General features: G+C 54.8%; 8 protein-coding genes across 8 annotated transcripts; 5 read left to right on the forward strand and 3 right to left on the reverse strand.

Annotated features, from left to right (window-relative positions):
* Window positions 1-269: 269 nt before the first annotated feature.
* Window positions 270-2,600, forward strand: W97_07204 (uncharacterized protein; the record flags this gene model as incomplete). The annotated part of the gene is made up of 1 exon (XM_007785183.1): window positions 270-2,600. One exon carries the CDS (start codon window positions 270-272, stop codon window positions 2,598-2,600), a length of 2,331 nt encoding a protein of 776 aa, XP_007783373.1.
* A 285-nt stretch (window positions 2,601-2,885) lies between these two features.
* W97_07205 (uncharacterized protein) lies at window positions 2,886-6,730 on the reverse strand (the record flags this gene model as incomplete). The annotated part of the gene is made up of 5 exons (XM_007785184.1): window positions 2,886-2,956; window positions 3,011-5,846; window positions 5,897-5,945; window positions 6,126-6,159; window positions 6,211-6,730. The coding sequence occupies 5 exons, from the start codon at window positions 6,728-6,730 to the stop codon at window positions 2,886-2,888; spliced, it is 3,510 nt and encodes a 1,169-aa protein (XP_007783374.1).
* A 1,387-nt stretch (window positions 6,731-8,117) lies between these two features.
* On the forward strand, window positions 8,118-9,162 carry W97_07206 (uncharacterized protein; the record flags this gene model as incomplete). Its single annotated transcript, XM_007785185.1, has 3 exons — window positions 8,118-8,157; window positions 8,222-8,437; window positions 8,492-9,162. The coding sequence occupies 3 exons, from the start codon at window positions 8,118-8,120 to the stop codon at window positions 9,160-9,162; spliced, it is 927 nt and encodes a 308-aa protein (XP_007783375.1).
* A 473-nt stretch (window positions 9,163-9,635) lies between these two features.
* On the reverse strand, window positions 9,636-11,495 carry W97_07207 (uncharacterized protein; the record flags this gene model as incomplete). Its single annotated transcript, XM_007785186.1, has 1 exon — window positions 9,636-11,495. One exon carries the CDS (start codon window positions 11,493-11,495, stop codon window positions 9,636-9,638), a length of 1,860 nt encoding a protein of 619 aa, XP_007783376.1.
* A 757-nt stretch (window positions 11,496-12,252) lies between these two features.
* W97_07208 (uncharacterized protein) lies at window positions 12,253-13,802 on the reverse strand (the record flags this gene model as incomplete). The annotated part of the gene is made up of 5 exons (XM_007785187.1): window positions 12,253-12,378; window positions 12,456-13,320; window positions 13,371-13,493; window positions 13,544-13,606; window positions 13,720-13,802. 5 exons carry the CDS (start codon window positions 13,800-13,802, stop codon window positions 12,253-12,255), a joined length of 1,260 nt encoding a protein of 419 aa, XP_007783377.1.
* Window positions 13,803-15,434: 1,632 nt separating this feature from the next.
* Window positions 15,435-16,003, forward strand: W97_07209 (uncharacterized protein; the record flags this gene model as incomplete). The annotated part of the gene is made up of 2 exons (XM_007785188.1): window positions 15,435-15,486; window positions 15,576-16,003. The coding sequence occupies 2 exons, from the start codon at window positions 15,435-15,437 to the stop codon at window positions 16,001-16,003; spliced, it is 480 nt and encodes a 159-aa protein (XP_007783378.1).
* Window positions 16,004-16,903: 900 nt separating this feature from the next.
* Window positions 16,904-21,069, forward strand: W97_07210 (xanthine dehydrogenase; the record flags this gene model as incomplete). The annotated part of the gene is made up of 3 exons (XM_007785189.1): window positions 16,904-17,332; window positions 17,383-19,331; window positions 19,383-21,069. 3 exons carry the CDS (start codon window positions 16,904-16,906, stop codon window positions 21,067-21,069), a joined length of 4,065 nt encoding a protein of 1,354 aa, XP_007783379.1.
* A 454-nt stretch (window positions 21,070-21,523) lies between these two features.
* On the forward strand, window positions 21,524-22,504 carry W97_07211 (uncharacterized protein; the record flags this gene model as incomplete). The annotated part of the gene is made up of 1 exon (XM_007785190.1): window positions 21,524-22,504. The coding sequence occupies one exon, from the start codon at window positions 21,524-21,526 to the stop codon at window positions 22,502-22,504; it is 981 nt and encodes a 326-aa protein (XP_007783380.1).
* Window positions 22,505-22,550: the final 46 nt, after the last annotated feature.

A 22,550-nucleotide genomic window follows, 5' to 3' on the forward strand; every position in this document is an offset into this window, starting at 1 on the left:
TTGCCGTCGAGAAAGTTTTGGGATGATGCTTCGGCTCTGCGGCGAATCTCGGAGATGGTCTTGGATGCAGCTGGCTCAGAGCTCGGCCATGCTACATCCACGAAACATTTGACACCTTGGATTAACACTCTTTGCGCAATCGAACAACTTCTAGACAAACACGTGTGCCATTCGAACCATTCTGCAGGACCAGCGCCGCCGATAAGACACCATTGCGAAGCATGTTATGAACTCACCCCCCTACCACCACGATCACCACCACCACTACCATGAACCATGACACCCCCACCCGGCTCAACCTCTCCGAGCTCCTGCGACACCCGGAAGACCTCGACAAGCTCCACGCCCTCAAATCCGAATTCACGCGCAAAAAGGCCGCCGTAGACGCCCAGCTCCGCCATGGCCTGCAATCCCAGCTCGCCATCACCTCGGCAGGCATGACCAGCCTCTCCGACGGCCAGCGCACCGTCAACCAGATCAAGGACGAGATGATGAAGATCGACAAGCTGTGCGCGGAGGCGCAGAACATGATCAGGGAATTCCCGGACATCAACCGGGTCAGCCAGATTCATCGGAACTTCGAGGCGGTGCTGAAGATGAAGGGGGATATTGAGGGGTTTGAGGAGAGGTTGGGGGAGCTGGAGGGGTTATTAAGGCTGGACGATGAGGAGATGGGCGAGGATCGCATGGGTGATCAGCCGAATCTGTTGGCGGTGCATTATGGCTTGACGCAGCTGAGGGATGTTAGGGACGCGGCTATGGACCAGGTCAAGAGCGCGGGCGGCAGGGATGGAGAGGAGGCGCTCGAGTTGATCAACAATTTGAGGCTTGAGACGGGGCGGACGCTGCAGGATTACTTTGGGAAGCTGGACGAGGTGATTGAGTGGTTTGATGAACACGTTGGTGAGGCCTGCACGCGGCTTATAGACCATGTGGTAAACGGAAACCATGGGCTCGTGGTCCGGCTGGCTTTGGTCATAGAAGAAGAGGAGAAGAGCGACAAGAAGGTGCAGGCGCTGCAGGACGCGCAGAAAGAGTTCAAGGACCTCGCCTCGAGGTTCAAATCGATTGCAGCTGGGCCGAAAGAGCGGAGAGGATACAAGGAGAAGTTCTTGAAGGCCATCGAGGCCAGCACAGCCGTACAGATTGAACTCTCCAACGAGCGGTTCTTGGATGACCCAGAGAAGCTCGAGAAGAGCGTGCGCTGGTACTTCAACGACCTCAACACCGTCAAGGTCGGCATGGTCAGCCTCATGCCACGCAAGTGGAGGATCTTCAAGACGTATGTTGGCATCTACCATAGACTCATGCACGATTGGCTCGTCTCCCGCATCGACGACAAGGATCTCACCCCAATCCACACGCTCGCCATCATCCACTGGGAAGAGAAATACTACACCAAGATGCAGAAGCTCGAGGTTCCCCTCGACTGGCTTCAACCACATCTCATCGACGACCGTGGCCCAGAACTAGTCCGCGAGTACCGCCAACTCATCGTCCGCGCAGTTGAAGAATGGATGGAGCGAATGGACTCCGCGGACCGCCAAAGCTTCCTCACCCGCCCCGAAGGCGCTCTCGACACCGACGGCAGCGGCCACTTCCGCACCAAGACCATGGCAGACATGTGGATCATGCTGCGCGAGCAGTTGGCTGTAGCCTCCAACAGCCAACGCACCGACGTCGCCGAGGGGGTCATCGACGCCATGTTCCGCTCTCTCGGCTCGCGGCAGCGCATGTGGGAGAGCCTGATCGACGGCGAATTGGCGCGCTTCTCTGCGCCAAACTCCGACACAGAAGGCGTGCAGCCGTTGCAAGACTGGCTCGTGGCCATCGCGAACGACCAGATCGCGTGCATCGACGACGGCGACGAGAGCGCTGCCGCCGACCCCTCCTCCCCACAAATCCTCAGCTACCTCTCCAAGTTCTCGCGCGACATCACCCCCCTCGTCTCCGCCCAGTACATCCCCACCGCGACTTCGCAGACCGACGCCCTCCGCGACGGCTACGTCGACCTCGGCACCCACAGCATCAGCGTCTTCGCCGCGCTCGTCTTCGCCTGCGACTTCCGCTCCATCCTCCCCGAGTTCTTCACCCCGGCCTGGTATGCCGCGAACCGCATGGGCCAGATCTGCAGCACGTTCCGCGACTACCTGGACGACTACGCGGCGGTACTGCACCCGTCGCTGCACTCTGTGCTGGTGGAGGAGTTCAGCGACGCGCTGCTCGTTGCCTATCTCTCTGCTGTGAAAAATAAGGGCGCAAAGTTCCGGAGACAGGACCCGTTCACGGAGAAGATCCGCGAGGATGTGGTCGCGGTGTTTGGCTTTTTTGAGCGGTTCGAGGCGTTTGACGAGATCAAGCGGAAGTGGCGGGCGGTGGATGGGTTGGTCAAGTTGCTGGAGGCGGACAAGGGGGAGGTTGCTAATGTATTTGAGAGGGTGAGAGAGGAGTGGTGGGATGTGGGGTTAGGTTGGGTGGAGGCGGTGCTTAGGGCTAGGGATGACTTTGAGAGAGGTATGCTGAGGGCTGTGAAGGAGAGGGCGGCGGCGATGGAGGTCCAGAGGGGTCCAGAGACGATCATGGGGAAGGTGAGGGTGTAATGCGATTGACGGGTTTGGATGTGTATCTTGCGGTGGTGCGTGCATGAAGAGCATTTTGGGCGAGGCGTTGAGGCGCTGGGCATATACCCAATGGAGTCAGGTTTTGTAGAGTATTGCAATACAACGTGCACGGTATTAGCAAACTAGCGAGAAAAAGAGCTATCCCTACACCCATCCTAATACAAGTAAGACCAACAATTTCGTCCTGACCATCATGCATGTACCAACTTTTGACCAGCCACGAAGCAGAATGTCGTAACTCAGCGGCGCATCATCATCTCATCCTCACTTCATGTCATCTTTGTCGTCATCGTCCTTATCAAACTCGAAATCACCGCTCCAGTTGACCTTGAGTGCTGTTCAACTCATTAGCATACGCTAGGAACTTTAACGGGAATTACAAAACTTACAACAAGGGAACGGGAAAAGCTTAGCATGGTTCTCCATCAGATACGCATGATAAGCTGCAAACTCCGGTAAGTGATGCCCATGCATCGGCTTCGCAATCTTATGGACTTTCCCCTGCGGGCCAGAAGCGGGCCGGAGGTCGGGCAACTTGACGATGGTCTTCAGCATCGCTGTCAGCGCGATCCTGGTCATCGGCAGCCCGAGACACTGGTGCGGTCCCGCGCCGAGGTGGATGTAGTCGTCGATGGGGCGGTTCAGGTCGATCTTGTGCGCGTCCCTGAACTTGCCCTCGTCGTGAGATGCAGCGCGCAAGTTGACCATGACGATGTCATCTTTCTTGACCTTGAAGGTGCGCTCGTGGCCGCCGAAGTTATCGTGAATTTCGGTGTCTGCGGTCGCACGGCGGAAGACGCCGGTCTCACCGTAGAGTCGCGAGCCTTCGAGGAAATAGTGCATGAGCTTCTCATCCGCTTCCGGGGTGTCTTGAAGCGCTAGTTCCCTCATCTTGGGAAGTTCTTCCTGGCCTTCGGGGGTGGTGAGGAAGTACTCCATCGTCTGGCCGAAGAGCTGGCCCTGGTTCGGGACCATGCCGCCGGCGGTGCCGAGGATGTGGCCCCATACCAGCTCCTCGGTATCAGGGTAGGAATCCAGAAGGCGTTTGATAAGGTGGATACCGTAGCGTTTGAGCGCCGTATTGCGGGGGTAGATGGCTTGCATGAGGCGGGATAGGACGCTGCCGGCTTTGATCTCGGCCACGTTGGCTTGGACGAGGTTTCCGAGCTGCTGGGTGGCTTTGTGTGCCTTGAGGCGGAGGTTGAATGAGTTTGCCTTGTCGAGATCGAAGAAGACACAGACGAAGACGGCGGACAGGATGAGATACAACTCGTATTCGCTGAAGACGCCCGGCCGCTCCTTGGTCTTCAGCGGTAGGAAGAAGAGCTCCGAGCAGAAGTGGACGTGGGCGAGGTTGCCAACGTCGCGGATGATGTCGACCTGGTTCAGCTTGCCTAGCTTGTATCCCTTGGCTTTGATGAGCTTGAGCGTAGTCGTCTCGTAAAAGTTCTTGACTTGTATCTGCCAGTCGTCCACATCGTAGAGGGCTTTGTGCACCTCCCTTCGAGATTGCTCGTTCTTGAAGCCGTCGCCAGAGAGCATGAAATTCTTGGCCGATGGACCCATCAGGTACTCCATTGCTTTGCCCCAGGTAACATTGAAGGTCTCTTTGTCACCCAAGATTCTATCCGCAGCGGCATAGGAGAATGTCATATGCATTGGCGGCGGTCCTTGAGGCGAAGCCCAGCTGTATCTGTCCTTTTTGCCAAGTTTGATCATGATATCTTCCATTTCCTTTGGGACAGTGAGCGGATAATGTGCATAGATGGAGTTCGGCTCAAAGTGATCCGGGAAGGCTCGCAAGATAAGCTTGTAGAACATGCAGCCGTGGTCGACCGAAGGATCGGGATGGACTTCGGCGAAGCCCCAGTTGGTCAACTTCTTCGGATGGTAGTCGATGGTGTAGAAACGATCACCTCGAACCAAAGCCACGGCATCTGAGAGCACGGCACGAGAGACAGTGTACGAAGGGCAAAGGCCAGAGCCCGGCGTCACCGGCTTCTTGCCCTGCTCAACAACAAGGCCAGGATACAGCTCTACCAAGTCTGGATGGTCGTACAGATGCTTCAGCGTCTTAGCGACCTCGGGGTCGTCGTTGATGCTTTCGAATGTCTCATGTGGTGTGAGGCCAAAGTATTTCCGGAACTCGTTCAGGGAAGCCAAATCCCATGACCGCGCTTGCTCGATGCCCAGAATTTCTATCAGACGTAAGACCTTTGGCACTCTCTGAGCGCCGAAAGAGTTGGCACAGTCCTCGATGCTGTCTTTGAGAATCTGGACAAGCTCCTCGTCGTTGAAAGTACCATTCTCTTGGCGAGTCAGTCCGGCAAGAGAGCGCTGGCCTGGGTCTTTCTCAAGACGCGACTCCAGCTTGCCCAGAGCTCGTCTGAACTCCAGCAAACTAACGTCTTCCGGCTTCTTATCGCCGACGAGGTCTTTCCAGAGTTCCTCTGTCCACTTCTCGTCCCTATCGGACACCGTCGAGTGCCAGCGATACACTAGGTTGAACTCGGCGGCGCACTGGTTGCCAACGCCCATTGGTGGACCATCCTTAATCTCAATGCGCGGATCGAGGTTCCAACTACTATCGGTACGTTGCAGATTTAGGATGGTCCGGACGTAGTCTGTAAGGATAATGTTGATGTACAAACCGGAGGTAACCAATCTCCCGTGCTGGAAGAGGTCTTCATCGTACTGAGTCCACTGCGGAACCTTACCATCTTCTTTCTCTGGCTTCGGGAACCGCTCTTTCTCGTTGATCATAGCCAGCTGCTCCACGACGAAGTTGTGGAACCTGTTGAACATGATCAATAATACAGACACACCGGGAGGAAAAGACAACAGTCTCGTCTCGGCGAACGTGTCTGCCTTAATTTTGCCGTCGTAGCCTGTCCGGATCCCGATAACCTCTTTCCCGTTTGGCTCTTTCCCCCCCTTCTGTTCAGCATCACTGATACCGTATAGAGGCGAGAGGTCGAGATACGAAGACGTTTTTGAGATGTTGAAGTCCTCACGATCCGTTCGGAAAATGTCATGAATAATAATCGACGCTAGATAGAAGAGCATGCTCGAGATCCCGTTCGGATGCTTCTCGCTCTTCTTACGTGCCATGACGCTGTCGAAGATCACTCCAGGGTCAGGAAGCGCGCCGGTCTGAATCGTGGCTGGTTTCGTAGTCCTGGCGTATGGTGTGTTGGACTTGCCAACGTGCGGAGAGAGAAGACTCTATATGTCTAGTCAGTGAGGATGGTTTGCTGTCATTGCGGCTCACATACGTTGTAGGATCCATCGGCCTGTCGGTATTGGTATGGCTTTCCAAGGTACCTGCATAATGGTTAGAATGTAGATGCTTGATGCTGAGGTGCAGGAGCGTATGGATTTCAGCTGCTTCCAGTACTGCTCAAGCTACAGACGGCGAATGTAGGAAGGACGTTACACACGATTGAGGTGGATGTCCAAGATCGCCCCACAACTTCGTAACAAACTGGTCAGTCAGTTTTTTACGCGTCTTTGATGTCTCCGGGAGTCCAGCGGCAGCCTATAACGTACAGTTAGCCAACAGTGTCCACGCCTAGTATATGCTGTTGACTCGCCTTTATCATGGCCTCCATCAGGTATCTCTTGTCGTCAGTGGGTTGACCAAGCTTCTTCACGACGCCGATTTCCATCAGTGACGGCAGGTCTCCGTGGACGCCCAGGTGCGCGAAGGCTGACATATCTTCACCAATCTCCCTGACGATGTCATCAAGGACGCCCGGCTCGTCGTCTTTGATGTTCAGATCAGTACCATTGCCAGTCCCAGTTGGAAGCGGCTTTCGAATCTGGCCGATGAGCTGAGCAGCCTCCTTGAAATAATCTTTGGGCTTCTTTCGCTCCTTTTCGATCTCAGCCTTGACTTCAGGATCTAGTGAGTGGGAGCCAGAGTGAGAGCCGGAATGAGAGCCGGAGTGTGAGCCAGAGTTCGGACTGTCTCCGTGTATGAAGGAGGAGGCCATGCCCGTAACGGAGTTCACAAAACCCCCTACGAACCTGTTCAATTCCGAAGGGGAGGACGGCTCGCGGTCTTCGTCCTCGGTGCCATTCAGGGTGCCATTCTGTGTGGGCGCCATGACTTAGGAAAACACGGGCAATGACTGTATTGTCAGATTCATATTCTTATTCGGAGAAACGCAAGCACAGAGGCATGAATTCGCGGTAACGAAGCTGCAGAGAAAGACGTCTTTCAAGGAGCGAGAGCTATTACGCCCACGGACTGCTTGAACAAAGGCTTCGCAGCCGTCACTCAGAGCCACAAAAGTCGAGTCGCAGACGCATAACGCATATCACAAATACATTGCCCTAGCAAGGACACAAGTGAGGGAAGAGCAAAAGAGCAACTCACAGGATGCACGAAGACGCTGAAGTTCCAATCACACCTGGCCTCGGCACGGAATGGAGAGAGTAGTGGTTGACAGACAGACTTTGACAGGACACAATCAAGGTCGAAGGCCTGACTATCACTCCTGTTCGACTTCTTGAAGCACGGTAACTGAGATTGAAAGTGAGGACTTCAGGTGAGAAACGAAAGCCTGATCAAAGCTGGATTATATAGACAGCTGTAACTGGCGGCCTGCAGCCTTCCGGTGCTGCTCTCGTAAGCTCATATATACCATGACGGAGAAGGCATCCTTGAACTATCGACCCAGCTGCGGCTGAGCTATGAGTTATGCCTCTTTGTTCGCCAGCCACCAGTCCCACCCTAGTCTGGAGGCTTGTTGCTAGCACAACATAGTCAACGTGAACAGGTATAGGCCAATGGCAGCTTCCCCGACTGGCACCGAATACGGTGAGGCCGACGGCTCCAAAGTCACCACCTATGCAGCCTCAAGCGCGTGGGCGCCAATTGAGGGGCTAAGGCGTCTGCGCCGGGGGCAGCCACTGCTTACTAGCGGAAAGGCGACGGTGAGGCAGCGTTGCTCGACCCTGCATTGCTGACGCCTAGAAGGCAGAGGATCGAGGCCGGCGCGTACGGAGACGTGTTAGTAGCTGAGGGGATCAAGAACAGCGTAGCAGGTACTCGCCTCGAAACTCTTGTAGGAGTTCGCGGCGGGACCGACAGGCAGAGCTAATGCAGGGCCGAGAGTGCTTGCAACCGGCGTGAACCCTCGGCCACCGCCTTTCGATCCATTGCGTTCCATCACTATGCTTTCTCCGCTGTGGAGTGGGTTGAGTGTTGCATTGAAGTCGACTAGTCGTGGCCCTAAGATCGAAGTTGTCAACTGCGGGCACGGAAGGCACTCCATTGGAGACTTCGTTGGAGACTCCATTGGAGACTCGAGCAGTCCAGGTGAGGTAGAGGTACCTCAGGCGGGCTTGCAGGTACTTCCACGTGATGGATGAAGAACAGGCCGCGGCATCTCGTCCGCCGCCGTTTACAGAAAATGGTCTCACTGCTCCGCCTCAACAGCACCCCACGATACCACAGCGCCCCCCGCAAAACCACCTGGGCACCCTGCAATGGCTTCAAGACCCGTGAAGCTCGTCGTAAGGCCGCGAGGTCGGTTGCCTTGTGCCTTCTTTGACGCCATTAACCTCAGCAGTCGTGACTAACTTCCCAACAGGCAAACCAATTAGGAATCTACCTGAGGAGACCACTCTTGCCTTGCTCGACAGCACCGCGGACCTCTACAAGCGGATCGCTGAATCGTCAGGCACCTCGGTACACCGACTGCGCATTACCAAGGGCAGCGATGGCTCTCTCATCCCCAATTCCAAAGGGGTCACCATCGACCGCACAGGCCTGCGTGATCAAAGCAAAATAGACGTCAAAGACCTGGGTAAACCTACCTTTTCCCCTTCCACCCTAAGCAGAGCCTGACGGACAACCACAGGACCCCAAATAGCATGGCGCACCGTATTCATAGTCGAATACCTCGGGCCCCTCCTCATCCACCCCCTAATCTACTACCTCCGGTCCTACATCTACAGGCTCCCTCTCCTCAACCAGTCGCCCTCCTCGCTTCAAACCCTCTCCCTCATCCTCATCAGCCTACACTTCCTGAAGCGCGAGTTCGAGACCATATTTATCCACCGCTTCTCCCTCGCCACAATGCCCGTCCTCAACATCTTCAAGAACTCCGCACACTACTGGCTGCTCGCCGGCCTCAACATCGCCTACTGGACCTACTCCCCCTCGTCCCCGACCGCCAAGCCCGCGAACCCACTACTCACCTACGCCGGCATCGCGCTCTTCGCCATCGGCGAGCTGCTGAACCTCAACACGCACGTCGTGCTGCGGAATCTGCGGAGCTCGGGCGGCACGGAACGCGGCATTCCGCACGGCTTGGGGTTTGACTGGGTGACGTGTCCGAACTACCTGTTTGAGACGATGGCGTGGGTGGGGATCTGGATGGTGAATCGGAGCTGGAGCACGGGCTTCTTTGCGGTCGTGGCGGTGGCGCAGATGGCGGCGTGGGCGAAGAAGAAGGAGAAGAAGTATAGGAGTGAGTTTGGTGATAGGTATAAGAGGAAGAGGTATGCGATTTTGCCAGGAATTTATTGAGAATGAAAAGTTGGGGTAGAAGTGTCAGGGGATGCGGAGGATTGCCCGAGGGGAACTTGAGGCCAATGGCCAAGCCATGGTGGATATCAGACCAGTTAGCGTCAAGCATGCCTGCGGCTGACTGAGATGCTCTGATAACGTCAATTTCACAAAAAGCATGTTCACTCCTGTATAAACAACGAATATACGGACAAGTCTTACACAAGTGGATGTTGTGTGTGATATGCTTTGACTGAGTCTATGTCACAGCATTAGCAACACCGATATAAGTCATGGTTGAGTTCAACTGAATTTTGTATGAGGTGGATGTCCCCATCAATCTGCCACCAAACAGGATCTCGTACAGATCGACTCTTAGGAGGAAGGAAGAAGGAGGAAAGAGACCACATTGTCAGGTAATGCAAGACTCCAATCCGTTGACCTTTGCTAAACTAAACTCCACAGACACAACCCTCAACCAAGTTCTCAGCCAGTCACTCCAACCTCTCCCATTGACCCGTACTCTCATTGTAAGTAAGTTCGCCTTCACCAGTCACCTCATAATAGCTAGGCGGCGCCTCTTCCTCTTCCTGTTCTTGCGGGGCATAGTACTGAGCCACAGGCGGCCCACGCCGCGCAGCCGGCGCAGCCGGCGCAGCCGTCGCAGCTGGTGCGGTCGGTGCAGCGGGTCTAGGCGCACGCGTCTGCCTTGGCGGCGGCGGCTGACGACTCTTCCCCTTGCTGGGCTTCGGCGCTGGAGCGGATTTACCCGCTGGAGAAGGCCGAGACGCAGCAGCAGATTTACCCGCTGGAGCAGATTTACCCGACGGAGGAGGCTTGGACGCCGCTGACGGCGGACCAGCGCGAGCCTCGTTGCGAGGTATTGGGCGGCCGACGAATGCGGAGGCGCTGATGTCGACACAGGGGCTGTAGTCATCGTTCTGGACGGGGGGCGCTGCAATCGAGGCGAGCGGTGAGTGGGCTGGTCGCGTAGGAGGGGCTCTAGAAGTGGAGGGACCGGCTGCGCGGACATGGGTCTGAGTTTGGTGAGGAGGTTGCGCTACTGTCGTAGATGCCCGCCGTAATTGAGCCGGTCTTGTAGAGGATCCAGAGGTGGGGGCCGGTGCTTGGGTGTACTGGGAGTGCTGCGGAGTGGTTGTATGCGCATGCTGCGGTGGAGCCGGTCTTAGGGGGCCTGGAGCTGGTCTGGGAGCCTGTGCCTGAGCAGGGTGAGCATTTTTCGGAGTGCCCGTATTCGCCCGCTGCGGTGCACCTGGCCTCGTGGCTGAAGGACCGACCGCCGGTGCTTGTATCTGGGTGCGGCGAGGGGCTGGCCGAGTGACAGGGCCTGCAGCAGGTGCATGCTGCGTAGTGACTTGGACAGTGACTCGCATGTCACGCAGACTGTTTGCGATAGCCGCGTCGACATCTTCCCAGACCTCTGATTCCTGGCGAGCCTTTTCTGGCATATATTGCTCGACCGCGTAATCCTCTTCGGCTGGGGTTTCTTCCTCCGCATATTCTTCTTCTGCGTACTCTTCCTGTGAGCATCCTTCCTCGGCACACCCTTCCTCTGAGTATTCTTCCTCATCTGGGTACTCTTCCTCGTAGACTGGAGTTGCAGGCCGTGGTGGGGGTCGATGGGCGACTGGCACTCGTTTAGTCAGCCCAGGTGGCGCGGGTGCGGGCGCAGATTCGGTACGCGCTGGTGGCGCCGGTCGAGGCGCGGGCATGATGGCAAGTTGTTTGGCGCGAGCCGGGGGCGTTGAGGGCGCTGGCGGAGCTGGAAGAGCGAGTTGGCGAGCTGGCGCTGAGCGAGGAGGAGCAGCCCGTGGGCCGCGAGCTGGCCGATTAAGGCTGGCGACCGCCGCCTCCCCATGGTTGATCCATTGCTCATCGAAGTCGCCATCAGGCTGCGCTCTGAAAAACCCGAAAGCATTTGCAACTGCCTCGAACGGATCATCGGCTGGATCATGAGGCAAGCGGTGCCAGTCCGAGGCGGGAATATCTTTCTCTATCAATGCCCCAATTTCCATTGCAAAGATCCCCGCTCTTGGATAGTCCAGTTGGTCGCTATCTCGGTCTAAGCCAGTCGCACAGAATAATCGGGCAAGGGTGACGCCTTGTGGTCCGTAGCACGGCGGTCCCAAAGGGAACTTGTGGCCAGGGCATTCTGGATTTACGCAATCGTAGGGCCCGTTGCTGTCCCAGTTGTTGTCATCTCGGTGGAGGACATAGCATCGTAGGAGGGGAGGCAGCCCTAAGCCGCATCGGCCCCATCGTTGGAGATGTAGGCAGGTCACTTCTCGAGGAAGATCCCGCTCGCGTACGCCGATACCGTTGATCCAGAACATGTTGGTCAATGAAGTCCTACTTGCGTTGACTTGTGTCTGTATGTTGCTTGCAGTGATGGTTCTCGATACTGAGCTAAGTTCCAATTGATTAACTTGAGGGCAGAGTGTAAGAAGATAGTGCAGGGAAAGTAAGGAACCACGAGCACCTGGCCCACGTAATTGCGCACCGACCTACAGCTTGCAGTGAATGCATTCTGGCATAACCGCAGGGCCACGCTGTGGTCATGGGGTCGTCATCACCCGAGATCTTTAGCCACGCTGTGACGAGGGTATGGCGTTGACGCATCTTAGGCTGACCTCAATAGGGAGAGCTGTCTGCACGGCATATCCTAGTGACGTAGCTTCGTCCCGTCGACCTACAAGGCTTCAGGATCTTTTGTAGTGTCGCCCCCGTAAAGCCAAGGATATCTTGGTTCCAGCGAGGCCGTCCGAAGCCTGACGGGATCTGGTTCAGCTTGTTGTTCCGACACGGACGCAAAAATCGATGTTCTGTTACCAAGACTTGCGGCCTAGTGGGAGTAATTGAAGACTGACAGTGAAGGAATGTCTTTTGACCAAGTATCTGCACTGAGACGTATTCTGAAAAGTTTGACAACATAGGGAACAGGTCAAGGTATAATGTATTTGTGCCAGGCTTCGTGACCTCTCACGATCCGAAGAAGGCCGGCTGAAGAGAAGTCTAGAGTCATTGGAACAAACGCCACATCGCCGTCGATATCTCATGAAAATTCCTTGATGGCGCGGTACATCCATGTCTTCAAGTACTCAGCTTCACCACCATCTCCTTTGCCACAATCGGACCAACGCATGCAGCCAACTCTGCTATCAGCCCCTTCAACGAATGCGAGTCAAGGGGAGAGCTATCTTCAAATGACACGAGATCCTGCGGCGGAGTCAGCAAAGTGTGGTGATCCTGCACCAGAGCCTGCATTTGACTAAAGGATGACGACAATCACTCACCTCCATCTTCACTAGCATTCCGCCACCGAGACTTATCGAGATCTTGCCAAGGTCTACCTGGGTCATGAGCTCTTCCAAAGTCATGATGCCTGGCATGCGGAAGCTGAACAAGGACAAACCCGAATTCGCCGCTCCTGCCGCTTCCGTAGGACTTCCATACTGATAGCCATCGATGTCCGTACGGTCGAGGTCGACTTTCTCCGGCTCACTGGTTTCGGGTGCAGCTTCATTCAGCCGTTGCTCGCGTGACAGCGAGACAAACTTTTTATTATCGAGCAGCTGCCTGATCTCCGGTTCGAGGGGGTTCCACTCATTCGTTTCCGGATCCAGCACGTGTTGCGGTTTGTACTCTCCTTTGTACCTCATCTTGGTGCACGGGTGGATATAGTAGCCCATGTAATAGAACTCGTATCCTTCTTCCAAGGCCAACGCGGCTTCCCGCAGAGCACTAAGCTTGCCGAAGCTCCATTTCTCGAAGTCTTCGTGATAGATGAAGTACACGCCGCTGACACAGTGGGGCAGAAGGTCGATAATGCCTATTGCGATAAGCCGGCCATCAAGTCGATAGCATTGGTGGAAAGAACCAAGTGATTGAGTCTTTCCGTTCAGGGCGCGCGACGTCCGCTGCAGCGGAGATCCGCAGAGAAAGCGCTTGAACCCCGTCCGCGTGATCTCAGACGGCTTGTCGTGGTGTACAACCTGCTGGTAATTTGCATACAACTTGAACTTCTCTTCTGTAAAGGTATCCGGCTCCAGCGTGACCTTGAACTGGTGCTCTTGCTCCGGCGGTTCGGGAAGTCGGTCATACTCGCTCTCGTGTACGGTTTCGATCAGGTCGAACTCAGTTCTCTGACGAGCTTTCTCTCTGTTCAACATCAGCCAAAGCATAGCAGCGCTGATAACAACATGCCCTACCCCTTCGACTTTGGGCGTAATCTCGCCGCCTCTGCATAGTATGCTTCGCCAGCCACATATCTGTTCCACCGATTGATTGCTTGTCTTTGATCTCTCCGGGGCTTGAAAGAAGCTACTGGCAGTCTGGAGTATGAATTAGATGGGGCGTCTCCGCTATATGGACTTATGCATACCGGATGGTATAGTGAGGGCAACAGGATCGTAGTACATCGGGTTTGTACAACAGCGTGCCTGACCTGGACACTCCTATCCTCAGTGTTCTACTCTGCATGCGCTTACGTGCTTCCAGTGCGTATCTGCTGCATCCGAGCATACGCACGTCCGAGGGAGCACCGTTGACAGTTCTTACCTTCTCCATCCACGGTCGACAAGCTCTTGATAGTGCTCAACGTCTAGGGAGTTCGTCACGGCATAGTATGATGCGCCTGTCATGGCTGTCAGAACCGTATCAATGCATGATGTGTTGGACAAAGACAGTATCGCATTAGGAAGTCAAAGCTCGTTGACCAAGGTCTAAACGATATTAACAGAGCAGGCTTCTCGGTCAGAAGTCCGCGGCGGGTGCTTGGTTTGCTCGCGATTGAAGTCGACATGGTATGTCAAAGCGACCTGAGTCGAACGATAGACGCTCCCGTATTCATTGGGGGCACCACCACAATCTAGGGCAGAGGGTTGTCTGACAATGCAACGCAGCAGACACAGACGACGAGAATCCGAACATCGATCTCTATGCTGTGTATTGACCAGAAGGGATGAAGAGTAACATGGGGATCACCCACGCACGGGAATTGGGGGTTCTCTGACTTGACGAAGACTGTTTGCAATAACCACAGGATCCAGACTGGTATCCTACAGAACAAGTACGTCAGCCCGTCCAAGTCGCCAGATACTTGAGAGATGAAATGCCAGTAGCAGCAGCCAAGAGCGGTAGCATGCGGAGTGAGGATGTCGTCCATGCCGGGCCGAACTGAGGGAACACGTACCGATGGGTGTTAAGATGGATAGCGGCTTGACGTTGGCATCAGCCGCGAGAGCCTGCATGGCTGCAGCACACGAAGCGTGGGTAGCTTGAGCACCGGGTTTAGTGTGGGGAACAATCGCCCTGCGAGGCAGCTACGGCAGAAGAGATGGTAGCTCGGGTACCTAGGTACAAAGTGAAGCCGAGGACCTGAACTTCCAGTGGACGTGTGCCGTCCCGCAGCAAGTCGTGATACTAGCGAAGGCGACTGCCTAGGATAGGTAACTAATGCACACAGGTAGGTACCTACCTTGAGGTAACTTAACTAGCTGACAGGCTGATATTACTCGAGTACGGCGTTTTCTGCCGTTGCACGTGCAAGGACGGAGTCAGCGCAGGCACTCACCGTGAGCGCTTTGCAGCGTGCATCTTTCCGGCTGGGCTCTTGACCGCTGGCAGCAGCACTGTGTTCCTAACCTGACCCGACAAAGCTGCAGTAGTTCCCGCCCTTCGCATTCAATAATTCCGGTGCTAGAGCCCCTTCTGAGTGTACCCGTGTATCGTGATTTGGGGGTTGTCCAGGACAGCTGTTCTCGTGAAAGGGGAGGCAGAGAATCAGGGTCACGGTGTAGCCCTATGGCCGCTCCCGGAAAAGTTTATTGTCAGCCCTCGGCGTTTTCTGCAGGCGCTCAAGAACACACCTTTCCCTCCGTTCTAAAGCCTTTCCATGCCCATGCAGCGCGGATCCTTGGAACCAATCGGTGGCTGTGACAAGGTGCCGTTTTAGCTCCCACGCTTCTTCCAGTTCTAATAAAACAAACTCGACCGGAAGCCTTAGCTATGTTCGACGACAAATCTCAACCCCCTCAGCGTGGTCCTCCACGGGACTGAGACCTCTCCGCTTCGCAGCATCTCTGCCACTCCCGTACTCCAGTCCGATATCTGTCCCGCTCGCTGTGTCAGAATAGACCGCCATTCCTTTAGAAACACTACCTCCTCCGGCCGCACTACAAGTTCACCGGTGTCTTTACTGTGGCTTTCCCATCATACGTCGGGAACGCACCGGAGCACAGTGGGCTGTTACAAAAACCCTGTGGAGAGTACACATGGCTCAGCAATCAATGTCTATGGAGGCACGAACCGGCCGGAGCAACCAACGTGAGTGACATTCCGCTAAGGTACCTTCCTGGTCGAGCCACCCAGCCTTGCGTAATTTTCGTATAGTGCCTGACAACGCTACCGTATAGGCTATGGGTCACAGGGCGAGCGATTAGTTGCTGGTGTCGTACCCCTTTCCGCAGACAAATACTACGTTCTCCTCATCCAGTCCACCCGTCGCGGCGGATGGGTGTTACCGAAGGGCGGCTGGGAAACCGATGAGGCAACCGCCCAAGATGCCGCCTGTCGCGAAGCTTGGGAAGAAGCCGGGATCATCTGCAAGATCACGTACGATCTGGGTATTGTCCCGGAGAGACGGAAACCGGAGCAGTTGACCTCCCAAGCGCCTAAAGCGGCATACCATTTCTTCGAGGCAGTTGTGGAGAAACAAGAGGCGCAGTGGCCGGAGATGCACAAGCGAGGGAGACAATGGATGACTTATGCGCAAGCGGCACAGGCTCTAGCGGAACGGCCTGAGCTGCTGGATGCACTCAATCGGTGTACGATGCATCGGTAACCCACGCGCTCGTTTTCGTCTGATGGAAACCCGATAGCCGCGACTGGAACTCAAAAGTCGAAAGATGAGCTAGATCTGCACTTCACCCTTTTCAGTATGTCCATGAGTCCGCACTCAAGGACCTGACTTTTACGTTCCTGAACGATTTCGAAGCTGTTAGATCTAGGATGCTGCCTAATACGCAGCGTTGGCGCCATGGATTCCTTGTGGCTGACACAAGCATATCACGTATTTAACGAGCGCTCTCTTGCGCCGGATACACTTGGAGTGACACTAAAGACTTCGACGAATCCTCCATCCTCTTGTGCAAGTAGTTCGTGAAGTCACTCTATCCACCAACCACGTGCCGTTTCCCGACACCCCACGTGATATACTGTACATCATGTCTCCCGAATGCTCTCAGCACCACGGCTGTTCCGCCGTTCTCGAGATCCCCAAAAAAAACTTATATCGAGCAAAAGTAGGTAGTACTCGGGGCAAGAACATTTGGGCATGCTAAGCTCGTGTGCTCATGAAGTGACTTTTACGGTACTTCCCTTTTAGGCAAGAGGGGCTCCAGACAGCTTCGGGCGGCTCCGAGGCTCCCTGCGTTTCGGACAGCAGCGCAGGCAGGACGCCGCAAAGTAAGATTAGCGCGAGCTTCCTGTCACCTGTATGATAAGGTGAAATACATGTTCTATCTCTCCTCGCTTGCTTCTTCCGTTTCCCAGGTTTCTCTTCGATAGCCCCCGGTCTTTCCTTGCCGCGAAGTTCGGATTCCTATCTATATACCCGTCTCATTTCGTCCACTTCGAATCCCGCTTCTGCTTGCTGCTTCTGTTGGTTTCGCTTTCCGATTATAGTACAGCAGCTCACGCCTGCGGGGTATCATTTACTCTCGAAGACGCGCCTCTTATAAAGATGGCTCCGGGGCTCGTAGAACCGGCGGCTCCAGCGGAATCGACAAGGTCGCTAGCATCCGTGACAGCCGATTACGACGATACCATACGGTTCTATCTGAACGGCACAAAGGTTACGCTGGATGCTGCAGATCCAGAGGTCACACTGCTGGAGTATCTAAGAGGCATTGGTCTCACAGGGACCAAGTTGGGCTGTGCTGAAGGAGGATGCGGAGCTTGCACTGTAGTCGTTTCTCAATACAATCCTACAAGCAAAAAGATCTACCATGCCTCAGTAAACGCCTGTCTTGCCCCAGTCATCAGCGTCGATGGCAAGCATGTCATTACCGTCGAGGGCATTGGCAATGTCAAGCGACCACACCCGGCCCAGGAGCGCATAGCCAAAAGCAACGGCAGCCAATGCGGTTTCTGCACGCCTGGAATAGTCATGGTGGGTGTTTGCACTGCGAACTTGGAAGCTGTTAGCTGACCATTGGTCAGAGCCTTTACGCTCTCCTCCGCGAAGATCCAAATCCTTCCGAACACAAGGTCGAAGAAGCTTTCGATGGCAATTTATGCCGGTGTACGGGATATAGGCCTATACTGGATGCTGCGCAGACCTTTAGCGCAGAAAGGGCGTGCGGCAAGTCATTAGCCAACGGGGGAAGTGGATGCTGCATGGAGAATGGCGCCGTTGGCGGATGTTGTAAGAACGGCGTTGATGGCGACTCGCAGCCAGGCAAGACATTCGAGGCCCCAAGCTTTATTGAGTATAAGCCCGATACAGAGCTCATTTTCCCTCCATCACTCCGAAAGCATAATTTCAAGCCACTAGCTTTCGGCAACAAGCGCAAGCGGTGGTTCCGTCCGGTGACTCTACAACAGCTTCTGGAGATAAAGAGTGCCTTTCCGTCAGCTAAGATTATCGGTGGAAGCACGGAGACGCAGATTGAGGTCAAGTTCAAAGGCATGCAGTACACAGCATCCGTATATGTGGGCGACATCGAGGAACTGCGACAATACTCTTTCAAGGAAGATTGCCTAGAAATCGGCGGAAACGTTGTTCTTACTGACCTCGAGAACATCTGTCGGGAAGCTGTCAAGCACTACGGCGAGGCGCGGGGCCAGCCTTTCACGGCCGTTCTTAAGCAGATCAGATACTTCGCCGGCCGACAGATCCGGAATGTTGGTACGCCTGCCGGGAACCTGGCCACCGCCTCGCCCATCTCTGATCTCAACCCGGTGCTGATGGCCTCCAATGCGACTATAGTCGCAAAGTCGCTGAGCAAGACGACCGAGATCTCAATGTCTGAGTTCTTCAAGGCATACAGGGTCACTGCACTTGGGCCAGATGAGATCATTGCAAGCATACGGATACCGGCCGCACGAGCGAAGGGGGAATACCTACGTGCATACAAGCAAGCGAAGCGGAAGGACGACGATATTGCCATCGTAAACGCTGCCTTACAAGTTACTCTTGACGATACATACACCGTGGAGAAGTGCATGCTTGTTTACGGCGGCATGGCGCCCGTCACTATCGCCGCAAAGAAAGCAATCGAATATCTGAGCGGAAAGAAATGGACAGATCCGGCCACAATCGAAGGTGTAATGAACGCGCTGGAGCAAGACTTTGATTTGCGGTACGGTGTGCCCGGTGGCATGGCAACGTTTCGCAAGTCACTTGCACTTGGATTTTTCTACAAGTTTTATCACGAGGTCCTTGCAGAGCTACGGCAAGAAGGGACAGAGGTGGACGCCCAAGCTATTGGCGAGATTGAGCGGGTGATCTCTTTCGGACGCAAAGATCACCAGGCGGCAAAGGCCTATGAGCAGAAGATTCTCGGTTCCGAAAGACCACATGTTGCTGCTATGAAGCAGTGCACTGGCGAAGCTCAGTATACCGACGATATACCAGTACAACAGAATGAGCTCTTCGGATGTCTAGTTCTCTCAACAAAGGCCCATGCAAGGCTTCTCACGGTCGACCCCTCGCCAGCCATGGAGCTTCCCGGCGTTGTCGATTGGGTTGACCGTAATGACCTTCCAAATCCCGAGGCCAATTGGTGGGGCGCCCCTTGCAACGACGAAACGTTCTTCGCTATCGACGAGGTCTTCACCGCTGGGCAGCCCATTGGTATGGTCCTAGCAGATACGGCGAAGCATGCAGAAGCTGCTGCGAAAGCAGTATACGTGCAATACGAGGAGCTTCCGGCTATCTTTACCATTGAGGAAGCTATCCAGCATGAGAGCTACTTCGACCACTACCGCTACATAAACAAGGGCGACACTGAGGCGGCCTTCGCTAAAGCTGACCACGTCTTCACTGGAGTGGCAAGAATGGGAGGCCAGGAGCATTTCTATCTCGAGACACAAGCATGTGTAGTCGTACCAAAACCGGAAGATGGCGAGCTGGAGGTTTTCAGCAGTACGCAGAACCCTGCAGAAACGTAAGTCTTTTGATCCTATCAAGTCCAAAGGGAGTACTAACATTAGAACAGACAAAGCTACTGTGCTCAAGTCACTGGTGTTGCTGCAAACAAGGTTACTTGCCGCGTCCGTCGGATGGGTGGCGGCTTCGGTGGCAAAGAAACGCGTTCGATCCAGCTAGCTGGTATCTGCTCGGTTGCCGCTAACAAAACGCGTCGGCCTGTCCGGTGCATGCTGAATCGTGACGAGGATATCATGACATCTGGCCAAAGACACCCGTTCCTCGCTAGGTGGAAGGTTGCGGTCAATAACGACGGCAAAATCCAAGCACTTGATGCTGATGTCTTCAACAATGGCGGTTGGAGCCAGGACCTCAGCGGCGCTGTCGTCGATCGGGCACTTTCCCACATTGACGGTGTTTACCTTATCCCGAACATTTACGTTCGAGGTCGAATAGCCAAAACCAACACAGTGTCCAACACAGCTTTCCGTGGCTTCGGCGGCCCTCAGGGTATGTTCATCGCCGAGTCGTACATGTCAGAAGTAGCCGACCGTCTCGGTATACCTGTTGAAAGGTTTCGAGAGATCAACATGTACAAGCCAGGTGAGGTGACGCACTTCAATCAAGAATTGAAAGACTGGTTCGTACCGTTGATGTACAAACAAGTCCAAGAAGAATCGGAGTATTCCCGCCGCCGACAGGAGGTGGAGGGGTTCAACAAGACCCACAAATGGAATAAGCGCGGCCTTGCGCTCATTCCTACCAAGTTTGGCATCTCGTTCACCGCCATCTTCCTCAACCAAGCCGGTGCGCTTGTGCACATATACCACGATGGCTCTGTACTGGTCGCCCACGGAGGCACAGAAATGGGCCAAGGTTTACACACCAAGATGATCATGATCGCCGCCGAGGCTCTCAAAGTTCCCCAAGAGAACGTGCATATCTCCGAGACCATGACCAACACCGTCCCCAACAGCTCCTCCACCGCCGCTTCCGCCTCCTCAGATCTCAACGGATATGCCATTTGGAACGCTTGCGCCCAGCTGAACGAGCGGCTTGAGCCGTATCGCCAGAAGCTAGGACCAGACGCCACAATGAAGGACCTCGCGCACGCAGCATACTTTGACCGCGTGAACCTATCGGCAAATGGCTTCTACAAGACGCCGGATATAGGGTACATCTGGGGACCCAACACCGGACAGATGTTTTACTACTTTACCCAAGGCGTAACGGCCGCAGAAGTGGAGATTGACACCTTGACCGGCGACTGGACATGCCGGCGTGCAGATATCAAGATGGATGTCGGACGCTCTATCAACCCAGCCATCGACTACGGTCAGATAGAGGGTGCGTTTGTGCAGGGACAGGGCCTGTTCACCACGGAAGAGATGCTGTGGCACCGTGCTTCTGGTCAGATTTTCACGCGCGGGCCCGGTGCGTACAAGATCCCAGGCTTCAGGGACATTCCTCAGGAGTTCAACGTCAGCTTGCTCAAGGACGTTGAGTGGGAGAACCTCAGAACAATTCAAAGGAGCAGAGGTGTCGGCGAACCGCCATTGTTCATGGGCAGTGCGGTTTTCTTTGCTATTCGGGATGCGTTGAAGGCTGCGAGGAAGCAGTTTGGCGAAGAGAGCGTGTTGAGTTTGCGTAGCCCGGCCACCGTGGAGAGGATCAGGGTGAGCTGTGCGGACCCGATTGTTAAACGGTCGATGGTAGAGCCGAAGGAGGGCGAGAAGAGCTTCTTCATCTCAATCTAAGTGGCAAGGAGAGGCTAGCGTATGGTATACAGCTACGGCTCACGATTCAACGAGGGTTTATCAGCGCGCAGAGAGGCAGTCTTCGATGTTTGGGGTTCATTGATGAGATCACGGCCAAATAGTCTCAACATTTCCACATGGCAAGCCTACCGTTGGGAGAGCAGCTTGTTGCGTCGCAGATTTGTAGATCCGCGTTAGTTGGGGGATTATGGAATTCTGGAGGTCGAACGAATTGCGGTGCTTCTATTCGGATGGTTGAGTCCGCACGAATGTATTCCTAAGACTGTTTGTCTTCCAATAGGTTGTGCCTTTCATGCAGGCGCTCCATAGAGGCTTTAGTCAGCCGCAAGGAGTGAGGCAGTGTACGACTCGAAGTTACGTCAAGCCAAGTCCCGACATCAACTTCGCAGAGACAGCGCACTACACACCGCGATGGTATCTTGAACCTGGCAACATGAAGTTTTGGACGAATCTCTTGCGCCCAACCGCAACCACAGTAGCGAGAATGGTTGACGCCTTCGAGTTCTACAGTGAATACAACGGCCATCCCCTGCGGAGCCTTGATACTCTCTACAACGCAGTGCGCGAGCAAGCACCGGAGCGACCTATCGTCTATCTAGCAGGCGATTCCTCGCTGGACAACAAGCACTGGCTCTTCCCCAAGACGGACCCAAATGACCTTCTGCAAGACAAGTATGCAGGTTCCGCTCCACCACTGTACCAATCCGTGTTGCAGCCACCTCGAGCAATACGCGATGTAGCCTTCTGGATGAACGAGAAGCTAGGTGCCCGAGCAACGACGCTGAACTGCGCCATCGAGGCTACAACCCTTGCCAACCGTGACAGAGGAAAGCTGCTCAAGCAGGACCAGTTCGTGAGGGATCACATCTCGCAACGCGACTTCCTGGTCGTGTCCGTGGGCGCGAATGATATCGCGCTTGCGCCTACGCCAGCAACGATCGAAAACATGGGTCGATTACTCCAGTCTCCCCTCGCCGACATTAACAATGGAACCGCGCCAGGCATGCCGTACTTTGTCCACCTGTTTCGTGACAAAATCCGTACCTACGTCGAGGCTTTGATTCAGAAGAACAAGCCGCGCGCGGTGATGGTGTGCATGATCTATTATCCCGATGAGAACTCCCACGACTCAGCACCAGGATGGGCAGATTCCACTTTGGCTATGATGGGATACGATGCCCAGCCGCAACGCCTCCAGGCGGCTATCCGCAAGGTATATGAGCTTGGGACGAAGGAGATTGCTATCCCAGGGACTCGGGTGATTCCTTGTCCGGTCTTCACGATGCTGGATGGAAAGACGTCTGCGGATTACGTTGCGCGTGTCGAGCCGAGCATTCAGGGTGGCAAGAAGATGGCGGGCTTGATATGTGACTTCCTGAGCACGCATCTAGAGAGTCTGCACGAAGAGCTATGATGTAGCGTCTAAGGCACATAAGAACTCCTCACAAGGCTTTACAGCG

The sequence above is a fragment of the Coniosporium apollinis genome, assembly GCF_000281105.1.
Source record: "Coniosporium apollinis CBS 100218 chromosome Unknown supercont1.39, whole genome shotgun sequence".
NCBI lineage: Eukaryota > Fungi > Ascomycota > Dothideomycetes > Coniosporium > Coniosporium apollinis.